At 32.8% G+C, this 19,257-nt stretch overlaps 1 protein-coding gene and 1 pseudogene across 5 annotated transcripts; both read right to left on the bottom strand.

Annotated features, from left to right (window-relative positions):
* Positions 1-4,280: 4,280 nt before the first annotated feature.
* LOC149174375 (putative serine/threonine-protein kinase PBL1 pseudogene) lies at positions 4,281-5,257 on the bottom strand (annotated as a pseudogene).
* A 332-nt stretch (positions 5,258-5,589) lies between these two features.
* LOC149174374 (uncharacterized) lies at positions 5,590-14,830 on the bottom strand. 5 transcript variants are annotated; one of them, XM_089419323.1, is made up of 6 exons: positions 14,655-14,830; positions 14,021-14,518; positions 13,056-13,706; positions 6,109-6,228; positions 5,808-6,003; positions 5,590-5,716 (listed from the first exon to the last, which is right to left on the bottom strand). In XM_089419323.1, the coding sequence occupies exons 1-5, from the start codon at positions 14,716-14,718 to the stop codon at positions 5,864-5,866; spliced, it is 1,473 nt and encodes a 490-aa protein (XP_089275449.1). In that variant the 5' UTR covers positions 14,719-14,830; the 3' UTR covers positions 5,590-5,716; positions 5,808-5,863. The 5 variants fall into 5 exon arrangements, with proteins under 5 accessions (XP_089275449.1, XP_089275448.1, XP_089275450.1 ...); XM_089419322.1 differs by having other exon boundaries at positions 14,021-14,521; positions 14,655-14,827; XM_089419324.1 differs by lacking the exon at positions 5,590-5,716 and having other exon boundaries at positions 5,814-6,011; positions 14,021-14,521; positions 14,655-14,828.
* Positions 14,831-19,257: the final 4,427 nt, after the last annotated feature.

Here is a 19,257-nt window from a genome sequence, read left to right as displayed (position 1 = left end):
TTTTTTTGTTATTAGTTAACTAATGACCTAAATATCAAATGGTGTCTTAAAAAAATACTTATGAATTAAGATAAGAATTAATATTAATATAATAATTGTCTCCTCGTAGGACAACCGAGTGGTTGGCACAATGGCATGTTATCCCCTCCAGCTAGTTTCAAATTCCATAAAAGAAGTCATAACTTAATCCAAGAAACATTGATTCACCATGGTATTATATCTATATATATATATATATATATATATGAAAAACCATTTAAATTTAATTAAAAAACATTTAAAAAACAACATCACGTATAAATAATATATAATGATATTATTTCAATATACTTTATATTTATTCCAATAATGTTAATTTTAATTATAATATTAAAATTAAAATTAAAATGAGAAATAAGAAAAAACATTAAAAATATATATTAAAGGATGGTTGAAACAATGTTTCACAAAATGTAAAATAGTTGCACCAAGAGGCACATTCTATAGTCCAGATTGAAGGAAAAGTGTGATTTTGTCCCTGCTCAAAGTGGAGTGGATTCATGTATATTTTAAAATAAAAACAAAATGTTATCTAAATAAAGAAAACAATGTTAGTTATAATCAAGATAAAAATAAAAAATGAATTAGCCACATTTTTACCACATATACATATACATAGATATATAACACATACTCTGGTATGGTTGACATAATCTACGATATAATAATTTATTGTTCTTAAATAAATCATTTTTGTAATGAATTATTATAATTATAAATAATATGATCAGGATGATAATTGTAAATCATATCGTAGATAATCCTAAAGTAAGAAAGAACAAATAAAATTAATATTGATTTTATTGAAATATTAAACATTTTCATAGCAAATAAGTATATTGTTTAAGATTTGAATAATTTATATATTTCATTAAATGTTATTTAATATTGAAAATGAATTTAACTCTAGCAAATAAAGGTCATTTAAGAGTAAAGAACATAAAACTAATTAGATAAAATGTTACCTGTTACCAAAAAAGTAATTTCTTTTATTAGATAAAGTGCCTTGTCTTTTTAACCTAAACTCTATTTATCTTTTTACATATAATTACCTTTTATTTTAAAAAAATATGAAAATGAAAATACTAATAATTTAAAATTTATTAATGAGGAACTCAAATGTAATCTAATGAAAGAACGAACTAGTCACATTTATTCATGTTGATATACATAACACACTCTTATATTGTTAGACTAATTTATGAAATTTTATTATTATTTTTAAACAAATAATTTTATTATGAATTTTTATAAATCTATTTTAACTATTTTAGTGGCTTATGAAAAGATGATAATTATAAATCATAAGGTAGATAATGCCAAATGCATAATAATAAAATGATTTTAGTGAAATATTCAAATAACATTTTTGTAACAAGTAAAAGGATATTATTTATAACTTTGAGTAATTTTTATATTTCCTTAATTTCACCATAATATTGAAAATGAAATTAACTCTAATAAATAAAATATTTAATTCCAAAGCACATAGATTATTTAAATGAAATGATAAATATTATGTAAAAAGTAATTTCTTTTATTAGTTAATATTTTTTCACTTTTTAACCTCCCATATAATCATACTTTTGTGTATAAATGTAAATAAAAATACTAATATTTTGAAATTCATTTACAAGAAATTGGAATTTAATCTCATGACAGAGCTCACATTGTTTACCACATATATTCACAACTACACACATAATGCACATTTTGATATTGTCATTTTTGTTGTTGTTATTAAATAAATAATTTTTATATAAATTTTTATAGATATTATGATCATTAAATTTAAATAGTTGAGATATATTTTCACCATTTTAATAGTTTATCTAGGGAGGATAATTGTAAAGCACAGTGTATATAATTCTTAAATGATAACTTTTTATATGTGCCTTTATTTGTAGAAATTCCTTTGCAATTCTTTACATGAAGTTATACATATTACATTTTGATATATAATTTATTTAATTATGATTTTTTGATGTGTGAATCTCTTTAGCCAACATGGTTCCTTTTGGTGGACTGAGCTTATTAAACAAATGTATTTTAATTAAATAAAGATATGTAGTTTTATGAGTGATTATATATATGTGTGTTTTTCTATATAATTATAATATATGTTCTTAAATTCATGTTTTTGTATATAATAAAATATATATATATATATATATTCTTGCTTTCTTATGTAATTGTATATATATTATTATGTCCTTATGTAATAAATAATTTGAATAAAAATTGCAAGACCCTAAAATGATAGATTGTAGAATTTGCATTAAGAGTTATATTTCAAATTTAATATAATATCATAGATTATAATGTTATTCATATATATATATATAAATGTTTTATATTTTTATTTATCTATTTTAGTGATTTGAATTAAGTGTCATATAAGTTAAAGCACTAAAAAATGCATAAATTAACTAAGAATTATATATACATAAATGGCACTCAAATATTATATAAAAAAACATATAACATAAAAAGTATATGTGTATAAGCTAATTTGAATTATGCCTACTTTAATGCTAGAAATATAAATGTATTTTATTTGTTTGTATATTAATTTGTCAATTTTCCATTAAATCTAATAAATATTTTTTATTCTATATAGTATTTAAAATTAAAAATTATAATTATATCTATATATGTGTGTGTTTTCTAATTTATAGAAGGAATAATCTTTTTCACCAGAATCCGCGGAGATTTTTGAAGTTATGTACTCTATATAATATTCAAAATTACTATTCAAACAATGAAAAATTATATAGAGAGAGAGATTGTGCAACTTATAGAGGAAATAGGTTTTTTCATGATAATCCCACTATAGAATTGCAAGCAAGAATAATCATTTTCACCCGATTTATGAAGTTATGTATTCTATATAGTATTCAAAATTACTATTCAAACAATGAAAAATTATATATATAGAAAGAGATTGTGTAACTTATAGAGGAAATAGTTTTTTTCATGGTAATCCCACAGTACAATTTCAAGCAAGAATAATTCTTTTTACCCGATTTTTGAAGTTATTTACTTTATATAGTATTCAAAATTACTATTCAAAAAATGAAAAATTATATAGAGAGATTGTGTAACTTATAGATGAAATAGTTTTTTTTCACAATAATCCAACGATACAATTTCAAGCAAGAATATGATTTTTTGTTATTTAAAATACATTTTCAATGCATTTGAATGTATAAATGGATTCAAAACCATGAAAAACCTAGGGCATAGTTGAATTCTACAAATTAAACAACTACTCATGTTTTTAAAAATCTTTATCACATTTTGATTAAAATAAAATAAAATATGATGTTTAGAATTTTTAAATAGTCTTATTCTTCTACATTTTGGTCTTTTTTAGGTATACTTTTTTTTAGCAATTTTGTATGAAATCTAGCAAAGATTTGTTGGAATTGCAAATTTTAGCCTAGTCATCTACACAATCCAAGTGACCAAAGAAATTTCCAAAGCCTTGAATTCAATTTTGTATTAAAAAATACAATTTAAACTATGAAAATATATATACTCATTTTAACCACTAATATATCAAGTAACAAGATAGACCAAATCTATTTAGTTGCAAACCTTTTTTCAAATTTTACACTCTAAAAAAATATGTACTCAAAAAATTTGATCCAAGATTTAAATATTCTGTAATATTTAAAAATTTTAAATGTTATCTTTTAATTAGAAAACTATATTAATTTGTAAAGTGTTAATTTTTAATAAAAAGATTATGTTTCTTCCCTATTTATATATAAATGAATCCATTTTTGTACATCAATTTAATTAATTGAATAAGAAGAAAATAAAAATGTAATTATCATTTCTAAAAGAAATTTATTATCAAATAATCTATATAATTTTGATAATATAGTTTGTATAGATTTAATAATTAAAAATATTAGATTATAAATTCAAATTATATATATAATCAATTTGTTTAAATTTAATATCTAAGAGCAATCACAATTCCTAGTTCAAAGAAATAAAAATAAAAATATGTACACCTTTGAAAACTACTGAGAAAAATCAACGAATATAGAATTAAAATGTTTGATAATATATATCATGAAAATGTATATGAATAGCCTGCGAATCCATATTTGGTTGACTGACTTGAGTCATATAAAACAGGAAAAACAACATTGGCTTGACGGACCTTATTCATAGAGATGGGCGAACTGCTTTACGGGTCCACTGATGGATATGTCGGAAATTTCAAGTCATCTACCTACTTTAGGTAGGTTAGAGCTATTATCAGCCCACTCCATCTTCCTGGGTATGGATTCCATCCCTCGTTGGACATCGCCAGGTTGCAAATTTCTCTGTTCAATACCAACACCCTCCAAAATGAGAGGAGAGGGAGTATTATTATTCTCATTTTCACATGTGATGCCATCTTTTATCTCTGCCACTACTTCCGACACGCTTGGCCTACAAGATGGTGTACCCTCCACACATCTGAGCGCAAGTCTGGCAACCTTAACTATTGATCCCATGTCGTAGTCTCCGTTCAACCTCTTGTCTATAATTTCCTCTATGTCGCTACCGTTTTCATCCATCGTCACATACGGTTTCACCTATACATGACATCAACATAATATCTAAATTTCACTTGAAAATCGTAAAATATGTTTATCATTTAAACTATTAATTATAATCGGATTCCTTACCCATTCAATGAGGTTAAGCTCCTCTTCACCTAGATTTGCATCTATGGGGGATCTGCCGCATATGATTTCCAACAACACCACTCCAAAGCTATATACATCACTCTTCGCAGTCAACATTTGAGTCCGGAAATAACTGCAGAAAATCCCCAACAGAAAATGAAATTGCCCCTGTTTTCAATAATTAACACTCCAAAGCTATATACATCACTCTTCGCAGTCAACATTTGAGTCCGGAAATAACTGCAGAAAATCCCCAACAGAAAATGAAATTGCCCCTGTTTTCAATAATTAACAGAACTTGTACAATACTATCAAGAATATTGCCCACAGAGAGGAAGGCATATCAATATATACTCTGGATCGAGGTATCCTATTGTTCCCTTTACTGCAGTGTTAGCATAAGAAGCCTCTCCATCCACTGAGATCCTTGAGAGACCAAAATCAGCCAGCTTTCCATTCATATTGCCATCTAAAAGGATATTGGCAGTCTTAACATCCCTGTGAATTATCTTTGGAGTGCAACCCATGTGCAGGTATTCCAATCCTTTCAACATCAAGCGCAGGTGGATCACATGAATATTATACTTAAAACATTATTTATTGAAAGGTACAAATATCAAATGAACCAACTTTGTATACATAGATGTACTGTGCACTAATTTATTTAAAGATTTACCTTGCGCTGCATCTAAAGCTATTTTGAGCCTTGTTTTCCACTTTAGCGGGCAAATCTCTGCACGACTACCTGGAAAACAATTTAAGATCAAATATACATTTTTCGAACTTACTTTTGGAATTAATATGAGTATATACACCAACTCAATCAAATGATAACAATATTATTTAGTAACATATTTACCATAAAGGTGGTCCCTCAATGACCCTTCAGACATATACTTGTATACCAGCATAACCTCTTTCGATTTATTACAGAATCCGAGTAGAGAAACCAAATTCCTATGATAGATTTTCGAAAGAAGATCAACCTGTTTTTCCAGTGAAACCACTCAAGTTTTTTATACACATAATAATGTCAATATAATTAAAAATACTATAATTTAAAAACCCTAAAATTACCTCATTTTGGAATTGGTGAAGTCCTTCTGTAGAGAACACGGAGAGCACTTTCACTGCTATGTCTCTTCCTTCCAATTTACTGATCCAAAGCCGCCTTGCCCAATCTTTTCATTAAAGTTTTGTGTGGATTCCATTATCTCTTTTAACTTGAAGGCACGAGATTTTGTTGGATTTGGGTGTATAATTGTCGAGTAATCTGCAATCCTTGCAAATTTACAATATATAAAAGATTAGGTGTTTTCATAGGGTAAATTCACAGTAGGACTTTAAAATATATCTGAACTTCAAGTTGCTTCCTAACCTTCATTGAGATGTTGTTTAGTCTTGAATTTCTTCCAATACACAGCTATAGCCACCATCATTGCTAAAGCTATTAAAGCTCCGCTTATGGTTATTCCGATTAAAAGCCTGCTCGTTTTTGCTAACAGACGAATTTCGGGTCAAAAAAGTTTAAAGAAGAGTTACAAGCTGGAAAACAAATTGAAATTCAAGATCTGAAATTTGAATATCTTACATAATTTATTGAATTTCCCAAACAAAAAATATGATCTCTTTTGGAAACAGCATTAAAAAAATTGCAGACTAAAACAACATAAATAAATGAATGTAAAAGGGCAAGGCCTTCTGGGATCCTACATTGTGTCATTTGACTACGGGAGCTCACTGTTTTTGGAGATTCCAAGTCTGTAATTGAGTGGTCAGTAATTGAGTGGTCAAACAAGAGAGGTTCTTCTTCTCCCCTTTTCTGGAGCCTTGGAAATCCAGAATTAGAGCCCTGATCCCTGAATTCCACAAGCGTAAACACCGTAACTATCTATTTCACACATCTACCCAGCACAAAATGGAAATGGTGAAGCCTACCGATTATCTAAGGTAGGATGGTGAAGCAGATCGATTATCTATTGCAGGCTGCTCCGCGGCGACCAATTGGATCTCCTTCCATTTTTTTGAAAACGACATCCTATAGGAGGAAGGAAAATTTCAGATTTAAGATCTCAACTTTCCAGGTCGAAGCTCTTTGTTTGAATTTTGTAGCCTCAGGATGGATTTGTTCGCTGATGTTTCTCTCCACACCTGTTTGCAGGTTCCCCTGTATCATCATCTTTCCACTTTTCTCTTGATCGCTGGAGGTTTTCAGATCCACTTATTAGTTTTTGTATTGATGTCTATTTTCAACTGTGTTGCTTTTTGTCTCTTGGTTTAAAGGAAGAATCTCTTTACTGTGATAATGGATAACTGCAGGGCTTTCAAAGCAGTGAAGTTTCTCTGTTACTCTGTTTTCAGTCGAAATACTGATACATGTTTTCTGTTGTAATCACTTTCTTTACTATTAGTAGAAAGAGTATTTTCTGATTGGAAAAAAAAAGGGGCGAGGCAATCATCTTATAGTGTGGCTTTCACAAGCAGATTTCTGTATGTTTTCGTAAATTTTATATTTATTATTATCATAGTACTAGGGTTTTTGCAATTGTGAGAGCCGTGTTGGGTAAATTTGTATTCACTTACCCACATAGGGTTTTCTAAGCTAGAGACTCTGTTTTTTTTAGTTAGTGGAGAAAATTGAGTGTCTTGTGACTTGGAAGGAATTAATTCCAACTACCCATCATTATTACAGTCGCTGGATTAATCTAGAATTCAGCAGATGTTTTAAATGGAGTTTCTAGAATTCATTGACAAAATGGGCAAGCTTCCTGAAGAAGCCACCGCCCCATCGAACTCCATAAAGATCTCTGTCCTATATAAATATCTGTTCAATCAGCAAATGAAGGCAAGTTCCAAGTTCTGTGTTTAAGTGTTTGAGTCTGTGCTCTCTGATTTGGTATCAGAGCAGGTGTGAGGTTGAGTGCTGGTAAAGAGCCGTGAGCTCGGTGTTGGTGAGCCGTGAGCATGGGCGACTTAGCCATGAGCGTGGTGACTAAATTCTGTGTTGAGTTGCTGCAGTCTATTGGAGGGAGAACGGCGTGCTGGTAGTGAGATGGTCACTGATTTCCAAGTTGTGGAGTGTGGTGAACCTGAAGCGGACCTGAGGCACGTTGAGTTGTGGCTACTGTTGGCATTGTAGGCCCTTTTTTTTTCTTGAGTTATGAGTAAGTGTTGCCTGTTGTTGGCACTGATTGAAGAGCCCTTCTTATTAAGTGATTCAAGAGGCGCATATGACGTGTCCATGAGAAACTGCAGTCGATTAAAACCAAGGGAGAGCTGAGAGGAGACTTGTGTTTGGCGTGCGTTGTTCGTTTTGATGTGTGGAGAAGACTGTGTTCATCATTGAGAGGCATGAACTGACAACCAAAAATAGAGCCCGCTACATTTGGAGGACTATCACTTTTTGAAGGAGCCTGAATAGATGATTGGTGAAGTGCATATGTGTATCAACCCTGTCAACGAGGAGAAAACTGTTGTAAAGAATTTGTATTGCAGAGCTTTCGGTCCTGCCCGGTTGCTGTATAGGTAAATTAAGAGATTTCATGCTATAATTCCACATTTATTAATTATCCAAGCTCTTTTGTTTGTTTACCACGTGGAATAGCCCGCTCTTAATGAAACTTGTTTTCTATGTAATGTAACTTTTGGAATAACGTTTTTGTGAACGAAGTCTAATAAGGTATATGGTGTTGTGAAAAAAAAAGAGGAAGAAGTTAAGGCAACCATATATTGGATAAAAAATTTTGAGGATTTATAAAAATTAGTAATTTTTGGTGATTGGTAAGGAGAAAATAAGTAACAATGGCTAATATATTGGCTGAATCTTATATAACCGACTCTAACAAGTTAGATGGTGAAAATTATGCAGATTGGAACTTTAAGTTGCAGACTTTGATGGAAAGCAACAATACATGGGCGATTGTGTCTGGAGTTGAAGTTAAGCCAATGTCCCCTCAAGCCACAGATGCTGCAATTCAATATTGGGAGCGACGAGAAAACAAAGCAAAGGTGCTTCTGCGGATGACAGTTAAGGACAACATTATTTCACACATTAGAAAGTTCAAAACATCCAAGGAAACATGGGACACTTTCAAAAATTTGTATGAGACGAAGACTACAAATCGAATATTATATTTAAAGAGTAAGCTTCTTTCAATTAAGATGGAAGAAAATGAATGTGTTAGCGATTTCATTTCTAGAATTAAAGATCTAAAGGATAAACTAGGTGACATTGGTGAATCAGTATTTAGTACAGGCTTGGTTACTGTGACATTAAGTGAAATGCTTGATGAATATCAAATGTTTATAACTGGTCTTTCAGCTAGAGAGAAGGCTCCTACTTTTGATGAGTTGGCAGGTATACTTATGCAGGAAGAAGAGTGGAGAAGAAGCATTAAACAGAATTCTCCTAATTCAGATTTAGCATTGATGGCCAAAGGGAAGAAGTCCTTCAAAGGTAAACAGTGGGAGAAAAATAAAGGCAAAAAGCCACAGGGAAAATCATTTCAAGGAACCCCTTTACCAAGGACAAATGCCAAATCCAGTAGAGATGATGTGTGTTATTACTGTGGAAAACCTGGTCATTTTTCTAAGAATTGCATGAAAAGGAGGTCTGATCAATTTAAACAAAGAAGGCATTCAGGAAATTATGTTGATGAAGCAATTAATCAAGATATTAGCAATCTTAAATTGTTTGTGTCCAATGGTGCTTTATCAGCAGAAATTGATGATGATAATGCTTGGTTTATAGATTCTGGTGCATCAATCCATATGTCATGAAAAAGAGATTGGTTTGATACTTATCATGAGATTAATAAGGGAGGACACATCTATTTAGGAAATAATAGATCACATGAAATAAAAGGATATGGTAATATAAGTGTTATAATGCCTAATGGACAAGAAAAACAAATTCAAAATGTAGTGTATGTTCCTGGATTAGAGAAAAACTTAATATCAGTATCTACTATCACAGATCAACATTTAAAAGTTGAATTTGTGAAATCACATTGTTTGGTAAAGGATGTACATGACAACTACAAGGTTGTTGCAAAAGGAATGAGAGTTGGAGGCTTATACAAGTTGGATGTAATGAAGAATGGGCATCAAGCTTTGGCATCAACAGGCATGTCAACCATAGAACTTTGGCATCAAAGGTATGGGTACTTAAATCATAATGACCTAATGTTACTATAAAGGAAATTGATGGTAGAAGGTCTTCCAATTATTAAGGGTGAACACTTTGAATGTGAAGGTTGTGCACTAGGAAAACAACATAGGGAAAAATTTCCTGTGCATGAAAATAGAAGAAAACGTGAAATACTTGAACTGGTGCATACTGATGTATGTGGTCCAATGCAAATTAAGTCACTTGGTGGAGCATATTACTTCCTTATATTTATTGATGATAGCACTAGATACACCTGGGTATACTTTATAAGAAACAAAAGTGACGTGTTTGAATACTTTAAAGAATTCAAGAATATGGTTGAAAAGCAAACAGGAAAGAGCATTAAAATTCTTCGATCAGATAAAGGTGGTGAATACACTTCAGGAGCTTTTATCAAATATTGCAAACAAATGGAATTATGCAACAATTTACAGTGCCACATACACCTCAACAAAATTGAGTAGCTGAAAGAAAGAATAGAACATTAGTTGAATGTGCTCGAAGTATGATAAAAAGTAAAGGACTTTCTAATAGTTTTTGGGCTGAAGCCATGAATACATCTGTATATCTTAAAAATAGAAGCCCTACTAAGTATCTTGAGCACAAAACACCATTTGAAGCATTTTATGGCTTTAAACCTAAAGTTAATCATTTAAGGATATTTGGATGCAAGGCCTTTGCTCATATTCCTAAAGATGAAAGGAGAAAGTTAGATGCCAAAGCCATCAAATGTATTTTTATTGGATATTGCACTGATCAAAAAGCATATAAAATGTATGATCCAAGCACTCACAAGGTCTTTGCAAGTAGAGATGCTATATTTCATGAGCATGTAGATAAACAAATAAATGAAGATGAACATAATACACGACAGTCTTCTTATGAAAACTTCAAGGAAGAAGAAGTTGAGGAATCAACCCAAGAACTAAAACACATGGACATTCCAAAAGACACATCAAGGGATCAAAGTCCACAAAGAAGTGATAAAGGCACTCCACAGAGAAGAAAAGGAGAAGGTACTCCACAAAGTAATGAACCTCTAAAAAGGACAACACGACGGATTCAAGCCCCCATCAGATATAAAGATTATGCCTTAATGTCTCAAGTAATGACTGTTTTTGAGCCCTTAAATTATGAACAAGCCAAAAATCATAAAGAATGGATGGAAGCTATGAAAGAAGAATATGATTCTATAATAAAAAATGAAACTTGGGAATTAACAGAATTACCTAAAAATAAAGTCCCCATAGGATCAAAATGGTTGTACAAGACAAAATTTAATGCAAATGGTAGCATAGACAAGTATAAGGCAAGATTGGTTGCAAAAGGTTATTCAAAAAAAAAGAATAGATTATGAAGATACTTTTGCTCCGGTTGCAAAAATGAATACAATCAGAATAATGATAGCATTGGCAACTAAATATGATTGGAAGCTACATCAATTAGATGTAAAGTCATCTTTTCTAAATGGTGACTTAAAGGAAGAAATTTATCTTGTTCAACCAGAAGGATTTGTAAAGAAAGGTCAAGAACATCTTGTATGCAAGTTAAAAAAGACCTTATATGGACTAAAACAGGCTCCCAGATATTGGTATGAGAAAATTGACAAATTCTTCTTCCAGCAAGGATTTAAAAGGAGTAAAAATGATCCTAATTTGAATGTCAAGGCAGATAGAAATGGGGATATAGTATTACTTTCTATATATGTTGATGATCTAATAATAACAGGGAGTGCTGATAAATTAATTACAGATATAAAAATGAAGTTATCACAGGAATTTGAGATGAAGGATCTTGGTGAGATGCATTATTGTCTAGGTCTTGAAGTATGGAGAAATAATGGAAGAACCTTAATCACACAAAGCAAATATACAAATGAAGTACTAAAGAGATTCCATATGAATGAATGTAAAGTAGTGAATACTCCATTGGAACAAAATATCAAATTAAGAAGTGATGATGGAACAAAAGAGGTGAATGGAACAATGTATCGACAATTAGTGGGAAGTCTGAATTATCTCACTACCACTAGACCAGACATTGCTTATGCAGTAAGCATACTTAGTCAATTCATGGCTAAACCTCATGAAAGCCATTGGATAGCTGCAAAAAGGGTCCTTCGATACTTAAAGGGAACTATCAATTTTGGTATTGAATATACTAATGCTTGTAATGTTGAATTGACAAGTCATTCTGATTTTGATTGGGTTGGAAATCCAGATGACAAGAAATCCACCACTGGATACATCTTCAACATAGGATCAGGAGCTATATCATGGAGCAGCAAGAAACAGTCAACAGTTTCTTTATCATCAACTGAAGCAGAATATAAAGCATTATGTAGTAGCACCTGTGAAGCTATATGGCTCAGAAGAATGCTTGAAGATGTTGGTGAAGGTCAACAAGAACCTACAATGATCAGATGTGATAATCAAAGCACCATCAAATTAGGGAACAATCCTTTATATCATGCAAGGTCAAAGCATATAGACACACAATATCATTTTGTAAGAGAAAAGGTCCAACCAAAAGAAATTTCTCTAATGCACTGTAATACAAATGAGAATGTAGCTGACATATTCACTAAGCCTCTTGGAAAGACAAAATTTGAGTTTTGTAGAAGTAAGTTATGTGTTGTAGAAAATCAAGATTATATTGTACGCCTCGCTGAGACTTAAACCAACAATAATATCAATTAAGAGTATGTTTAACAGTGTCTTATATATTTGTTATATGGTTGGAATTAAGGGGGAGTGTTGGAAGGAATTAACTCCAACTACCCACCATTATTACAGCCGTTGGATTAATCTAGAGTTCACCAGATGTTTTAAATGGAGTTTCTAGAATTCATTGACAAAATGGGCAAGCTTCCTAAAGAAGCCACCGCCCCATCGAACTCTAGAAAGATCTCTATCCTGTACAAATATCTGTTCAATCAGCAAATGAAGACAAGTTCCAAGTTCGAAATTCTGTGTTTAAGTGTTTGTGTCTAAGTGTTTGAGTCTGTGCTCTCTGATTTTGTGGTGTTGTGGTGCATAGTTCTTGTGTTTTGACAAAATCGCCTGCGGCAAATAGTGTAAATCTTAAAGCTGAGGAAATAAAGAACAGCTATATGAACCCATAAGAAATTGCTTCTACTTAGTGAGATTCCATACCAGAGGATTCTGCAACAGAAGCCGCAGCGCCGCAGAAGACGACCGTGTAATTACTGCCTGCGGAGCATTTGAAGGAGGCGGTGTTGTCGTCATCTGAATCGGTGTTGGCCTGGGGACATTGTGTCTTGAAGAAACGAGAATAGTTACTGGGACGGCAATTGCTCCCTTCGTTATCCCCAGTGCAGGCGCTCATGCAGGCGTTCCTCACCCTTAATTCTGCGGGACAGTTGGCAATTATGTTGCTGCTGCAAGCGATCGCTTGGCACTTTGAGTTAGAGGGTATGAACGAAATTGGAATGTTGAATCCGCCGATGAGACAGATGTCATACGAGTCGACGTTCGCGTATCGTCTGTACTCGACCACAGTCGCTGCGGGTGTAATTCCTTGACAATTTCGTGCAGTCTTGCATTGCCCGGTTGTGCAATGCAGTTCACCCCAGCACTCCGCCGTTGTGCAGAACCGACACCCAGTGCGCCCCCACATTCTGCCAGCTATCGAACCGGCAGGGACTGGAACCGTCCACGACTCTCCCCTTTCCAGCTGTACCACTCCCCCTTCCACGTGTGACCCTTCGTCGATTAATTGTGTCCCGGCTGGCCAAACGGGGAATTGGCACTTATTCAGAAACTCAATGGTCGCACCTCCTGCTCCTGCGAGAATAACAAATAAAGTAATAAAGTTGGACTCTTGAACCTACACAAATATCCAATTTACAGTTTATACCCAATTTGCAATTACTTTTTAAACATCATTTAACAAATTGCAGGCTGACACAGCATTATAAATAAATGATTGCAAAACTGTTCATAATTTCATGGCTACAAAACCTTGAATGTCAACAGAGGTGTATTGAGGAGACAGTGCGCCTCCTTAGCTGCTACAGCTATATTAGAAGAGAAAATTGAAATAAAGAACAGCTATATGGACCCACAAGAAATTGCTTTTAGTTAGTGAGATTCAATACCAGAAGGGGCCGCAGAAGGGGAGGAAGTGGCAGCGCCGCAGAAGATGACCGTATAGTTAGTGCCTGAGGGGCAACTGGACGTGCCGCTGCAAGCGCTCATGCATGAGTTCGTTACCCTCAATTCTGAGGGACAATTGACAGTTATGTTGCCGCTGCAAGCGATCGATTGGCACTTAGAGTTAGAGGGTATGAACGAAATTGGAAGGTTGAATCCACCGACGAGAGAGATGTTATAATAGTCGAGGTTGGATACTTGATTGAGACTGTACTCAACCATAGTCGCTGTACAGTTTTCTATACTCTCGCATTCCCCGGTTGCGCAGGACTGTTGGAAGTAACACCCAGTCCGCCCCCAAAATCTGCCACCTGTCGAACCGGCAGTGAGTGGGAATGTCCACGACTGTCCTGTGTCCAGCTCTGTCATTCGGTTTATTTGTGTCCCGCCTGGCCAAACGGAGAATTCGCACTCGTTCAGGAACTCAATGGTCACACCTCCTGCTGCTGCGAGGATAACAAATACAGTAATAAAGTTACACTCTTCAACCTACATAAATATCCAATTTGCAGTTATTACATTTTATAACCCAAGTGCATAAAGTTGCCATGAATGCCAGAGAAACTCTGCAGTTATTACCTTGTACAACGCAACAGGACAACACCGCCATGAACGCCAGCGAAGCTCCCTTTGCTCTCGCCATTGCAAACGCTGTGACTCAAACATCTCCCCGACAAAAGCCATATAACGCGTCCAGAACAACAACCAATTTTGAATAGTTCTAGTTTGACTAATCATTCACAACTAGAGCCGTGTTTTCCACGTTTTCTGATCATAACAAGGATTCACAATTAAAAGCGCGTTTACTAAATGCAATCAGTAACCATCCCACGGTTTTCACAATTAAAAGCGCGTTTACTAAATGCAATCAGTAAACATCCCACGGTCTTGCATTAAAGGCCGTGCCATGTGGGGTTGATCAATACATACATTACACTTCACGATAAAATGTGTGGTTTCTCCTGCACCATTGACAATTGGGTCCATCAATAATCACACCGCAAGGTATATTATTATTCTTGGTTTATCTTATTTTAAAGTTGGATTTAATAAGAGAAATTTAATGTAAATGTCTTGAAGTGTAATTTTTTTTTAATGGAAAATTTTATTAGTTTCCAATGTTGATAAATCTAGATTTAAAATTGATTTAATATATATTTCAAACAAACAAAAAATATTTCTAAAATGAAATCTTATATATTTTATTAACAAATATTCAAAATCAAAAGTAACCCAATGGAAGGGCACAGAGCTTACTATATGAAATTTATGGTCATGTTTTTCTTATGACATGGTTTGTGTTTATTAGTGTAGCGGAAGCTATATGGAATGAACCAATTATGTGGATCATATTTCTTATCCATTTATGAATTGGGACAAAGGTTATAGACCTTAATCGAATAAGGAAAAGAGAGGATCTCAGCTACTAGATTCAAAGTATTAATTTAAACCAATTTTGTAGAAAACCTTTAGAATGTCTTTCTTTTTGCTATTTAATCAAGTTGATTAGAAACAAACTTAATGTAATTTTGAACTTGAAAACTTGCAAAACTGTTTGGGGCCTCTTTAAAAACACGTGAGATCTATGAAAGCAAAATAGGGAGTTGTGAAAAGAAAGGTATGTTATAAGCTTATGGTAATTATTTTTCCTGTTGATTTCAATTTCTCATAAGTTAGAGGATAATCCTAAAGGTGATGGAATCCTTTGATTCACCAAGTCCTGAAAAACTAGGTGAATCCATTGTAATTCCTAAAAATCTTAAGTATCTTGTATTTTTTTAATTCATTTATTGTTGCTTGAATATTTGGCTATCTTTTGTGAGTGCCAACGACTATTTATTTATAGAAAGCAAGTTTCCCACATCTACACTTGCACAAAGCATTTCAATTCGTTGCCATTCTCACTTGTTCTCAGATTATTTTATATGATAATATTTATGTTGCGGTATGTGATAACATTGGTCAAGAGCTTCCACAAAAGCTTTCCTTCTCAAGGTTTTCTCTGCACTTGGTTCAATTTTAATAAAATCAACCTTTTGGTCTCCAATTTTATTGTCTAATATCTCTTTCTATTAAAAGTGACTTTTATTCAGTCGCTCCTCTTATTGTTTACATCAACTTATGCTCTACAAGATTTAAGACCTTTAGTCTAAGCATTGGTTATTAATCAAAACTGATTAATAATGAGCCAACAATAAAACAAAAAATATTGGATAAGGCAAACAATAACCTTCCCATAATAAAGGATAAAATGCAAGGTGGAATTAATCAATGACCATATTATAATAGAGCGTAAAATTATATCAATAAAATTAGCTTTCTATCCCTGCTTGGAGCTATCCCCCAAACGCACTCCCTCGATAATTTTGGCCTCACCCTATGTCCTGGTCATCCTAGACACATGGCTTACAACTCCTTATGATTTTTTCTTAGTATAATTTGGCTTTTTTCATTGGTTTGCGCCTCCTCTGGGAGTTATTGATCCTTGTGTTTTGTTTTCTTCCAATCACTATGCCTTGCCAATGCATGTGCTCTCACTGAGGGTATGGAGGTCATGGTCATTTGGCAAGAGATCAGGCTCAGATTCAAGCCTAGGTGGCCACTGCCATCTTTTATTGTTCTTCTACACCCAAAATCCATGTGGAAATTCAACAATTGGAAGCTTTAACCACTAATGACACTCATGTCTACTCTTATTCTGATATTCAAATTGAAGTTGCTAGTTGTGTTGCACATCCTAGCCACATTAGGGGACGACACAACCAATACTTTAATTCCATCACCCTCCATTAGAAAATGAAGGTGCTCTTGGGCAGGGTGCTCAAAGAAAAGTATGAGGATTGCAATTAAATCATTCCATACATCAATGTAATCCAAAATGTCCAATGCTGCCACTTGGTCAACCTTGACGCCCCTAGCAGATATAGAAGGTCACCTCTAGTATGGCCTCAAATCTCCACTTAACACAATTTCTCAAGACCTAGCCCGAGTCATACTGTGACAAATGATGCCTCTTTAATCTTGTTAGCTCTTATTTTGGTTTTTAGCAAATTATTTTTTTTATAGTAAATGTATGGCCAACTAATTATAATAGAAGACATTTAGTAATTTTGATATTAACTTGAAAAAATTATAAATAAACTAGTTAAATTTTTTTAATGATTTAAAAGAAATCAATTATCCTCATTATCATCATTATAATTTCCCTGTGACCAGTCACAATGGTAACTAAAAAAAATGTTAATATACAACTTATATCAAAATAATTTAAGGAAAATAGAAAAAACAATTAAAATAAATAGACTTAAGTTCATATATATATAAACTTAAATACATATGATTTGCCATTAAATGACGTTCATTCATAGTAAGAGCCATTTAGATATTTTGCACGGTTCCAAAGCATTGACAATTAGAGGCATGCCGTCCCTCTCCATCGTTAAATGCCTCTAAATGGTAGTGACTATGACCTATCGTAAGATCCATTCACCATTATAGGCGTGTCTTGCACGTCTCCCATGACCGGCTCTTTAGAAGATAGAGCAGTTGTTTATAATGCGATATTTTGGAAGTTTTTTTGGTCGGTTTTTCTAGTCAAAATCCGGTAGAAATTTATTGGAATCGCAAGTTTGATAGCGAGTTTCTGCACAATAAGTGTCCTAGGGGTTTCTCAGGATGCTGAATCCAAATATGCAGTTAAAAAACCATTTTAACTACAACAGATCAAGATTTAATCTCAATTTCTTCCACCGGATTCCATCACCGAAATCTTCAAAAAATCACATTATAGACAACTCCGAAAATATAAGTCCTTGCAAATTGCGATGGTCTTTAAAAAAATAAAAATAAAAAGTCCTTGCGTTGATGTCCATGAAGGGACAAGTTTCTCGATTTATTATGTTATTGTTTACATGGACATCTGGGATTGCTTCATTTCGATTAGTTTAGCCCGTATTCCTTTATGTTATTGTTTACATGGACATCTGGGATTGCTTCATTTCGATTAGTTTAGCCCGTATTCCTTTTTTTTTTTTAGGTTTATGTATATATAGGTGAAATTAATTAATTAATTAATTACATCGGCTCGTTATCATATTTTTGGGAGGAATGATACATTGTTTTTTTTTATATGGTTTGGATGAGAGTTATGTTTTAAGTGTTTTTACAATTTAGTATGACTTGATGTGTAAATATGAGACATTTTTAAGAAATAATAAAAATAATTTTAGCAATTTTAAATTATATATAACTTTGTAATTTTATTAATGGAATAAGATTAATTATTAAAATATAATTATGTATTTGAATGGATATTAAATTAGTTCATGCTTTTAATAGTTCCTCTATCATATATTTGAATTTTTACTTTTAATAAAAAAAATTACCACATTAAAATAATAAATTAAGTAAAGTTTTAAGCATAAGGGGAAAAGGTTAATTCAATAGAAAATATCTGAAATCTTGCTCCAAAATCTTTTAATATTTCTTTTAACTAAAAATTTGTAAAATGAATCTTTAAAAGGAAAGCCATATCCTAAAGATATATTAAAATCTTTAAGGACATAAATATTTCCACATTAAAGGTGTAATGTTTGAAAATATTAATTTGATGTAGTTTTATTATAAATTTTGTTATCATGGTAAAAAATTCATTAAATATAGTATTAATATTATTAAATTTAATAACTTTGAATTAATGTGATATTAAATTTAATATAATATTTAGTTTGTTATATTATAATATATATTAATATATTATGATATATACTAACTATAGATATATGGAAGGAAGAACAAAGAGATAGAGTGATAAAGATGGAGAGATGGAGGGAGTCACAAAGGAGAGGAGGAATGAAGAGAGAGAGAAAGGGAGGTGTGAGAGAGTGAGAGAAGGGTAAGAGATAGAGGGGGAGACACATGGATGGAAGGGGGGGAGATAGTGACAAGGTTGGAGGGAAGATAGAGAGGGAGAGAGGGGGGAGAAATAGTGACAAGGTTAGAGGGCAGAGAGAGAGAGAGAGAGAGGAAGAGAGATGGGGGGGAGAGGGACGTAGGAGAGAAAGGGAGAAAGGGGAAGAACCAGAGAGAGGACTTGAGAGAGAGGAGGAGAGATGGAGTTGGAGGGTGAGAGACTGAGAGAAAAAGAAAGACGTAGAACAATTAAAGTGGAGAGAGAGGGGGA

This window comes from Pinus tabuliformis, chromosome 4_1 (assembly GCF_031772625.1).
Source record: "Pinus tabuliformis cultivar Carrire ecotype Pingquan chromosome 4_1, CPIR1, whole genome shotgun sequence".
Lineage (NCBI taxonomy): Eukaryota > Viridiplantae > Streptophyta > Pinopsida > Pinales > Pinaceae > Pinus > Pinus tabuliformis.
Note: the sequence above shows the minus strand (reverse complement) of the source record. Positions and strands in the feature narration are given on the sequence as shown.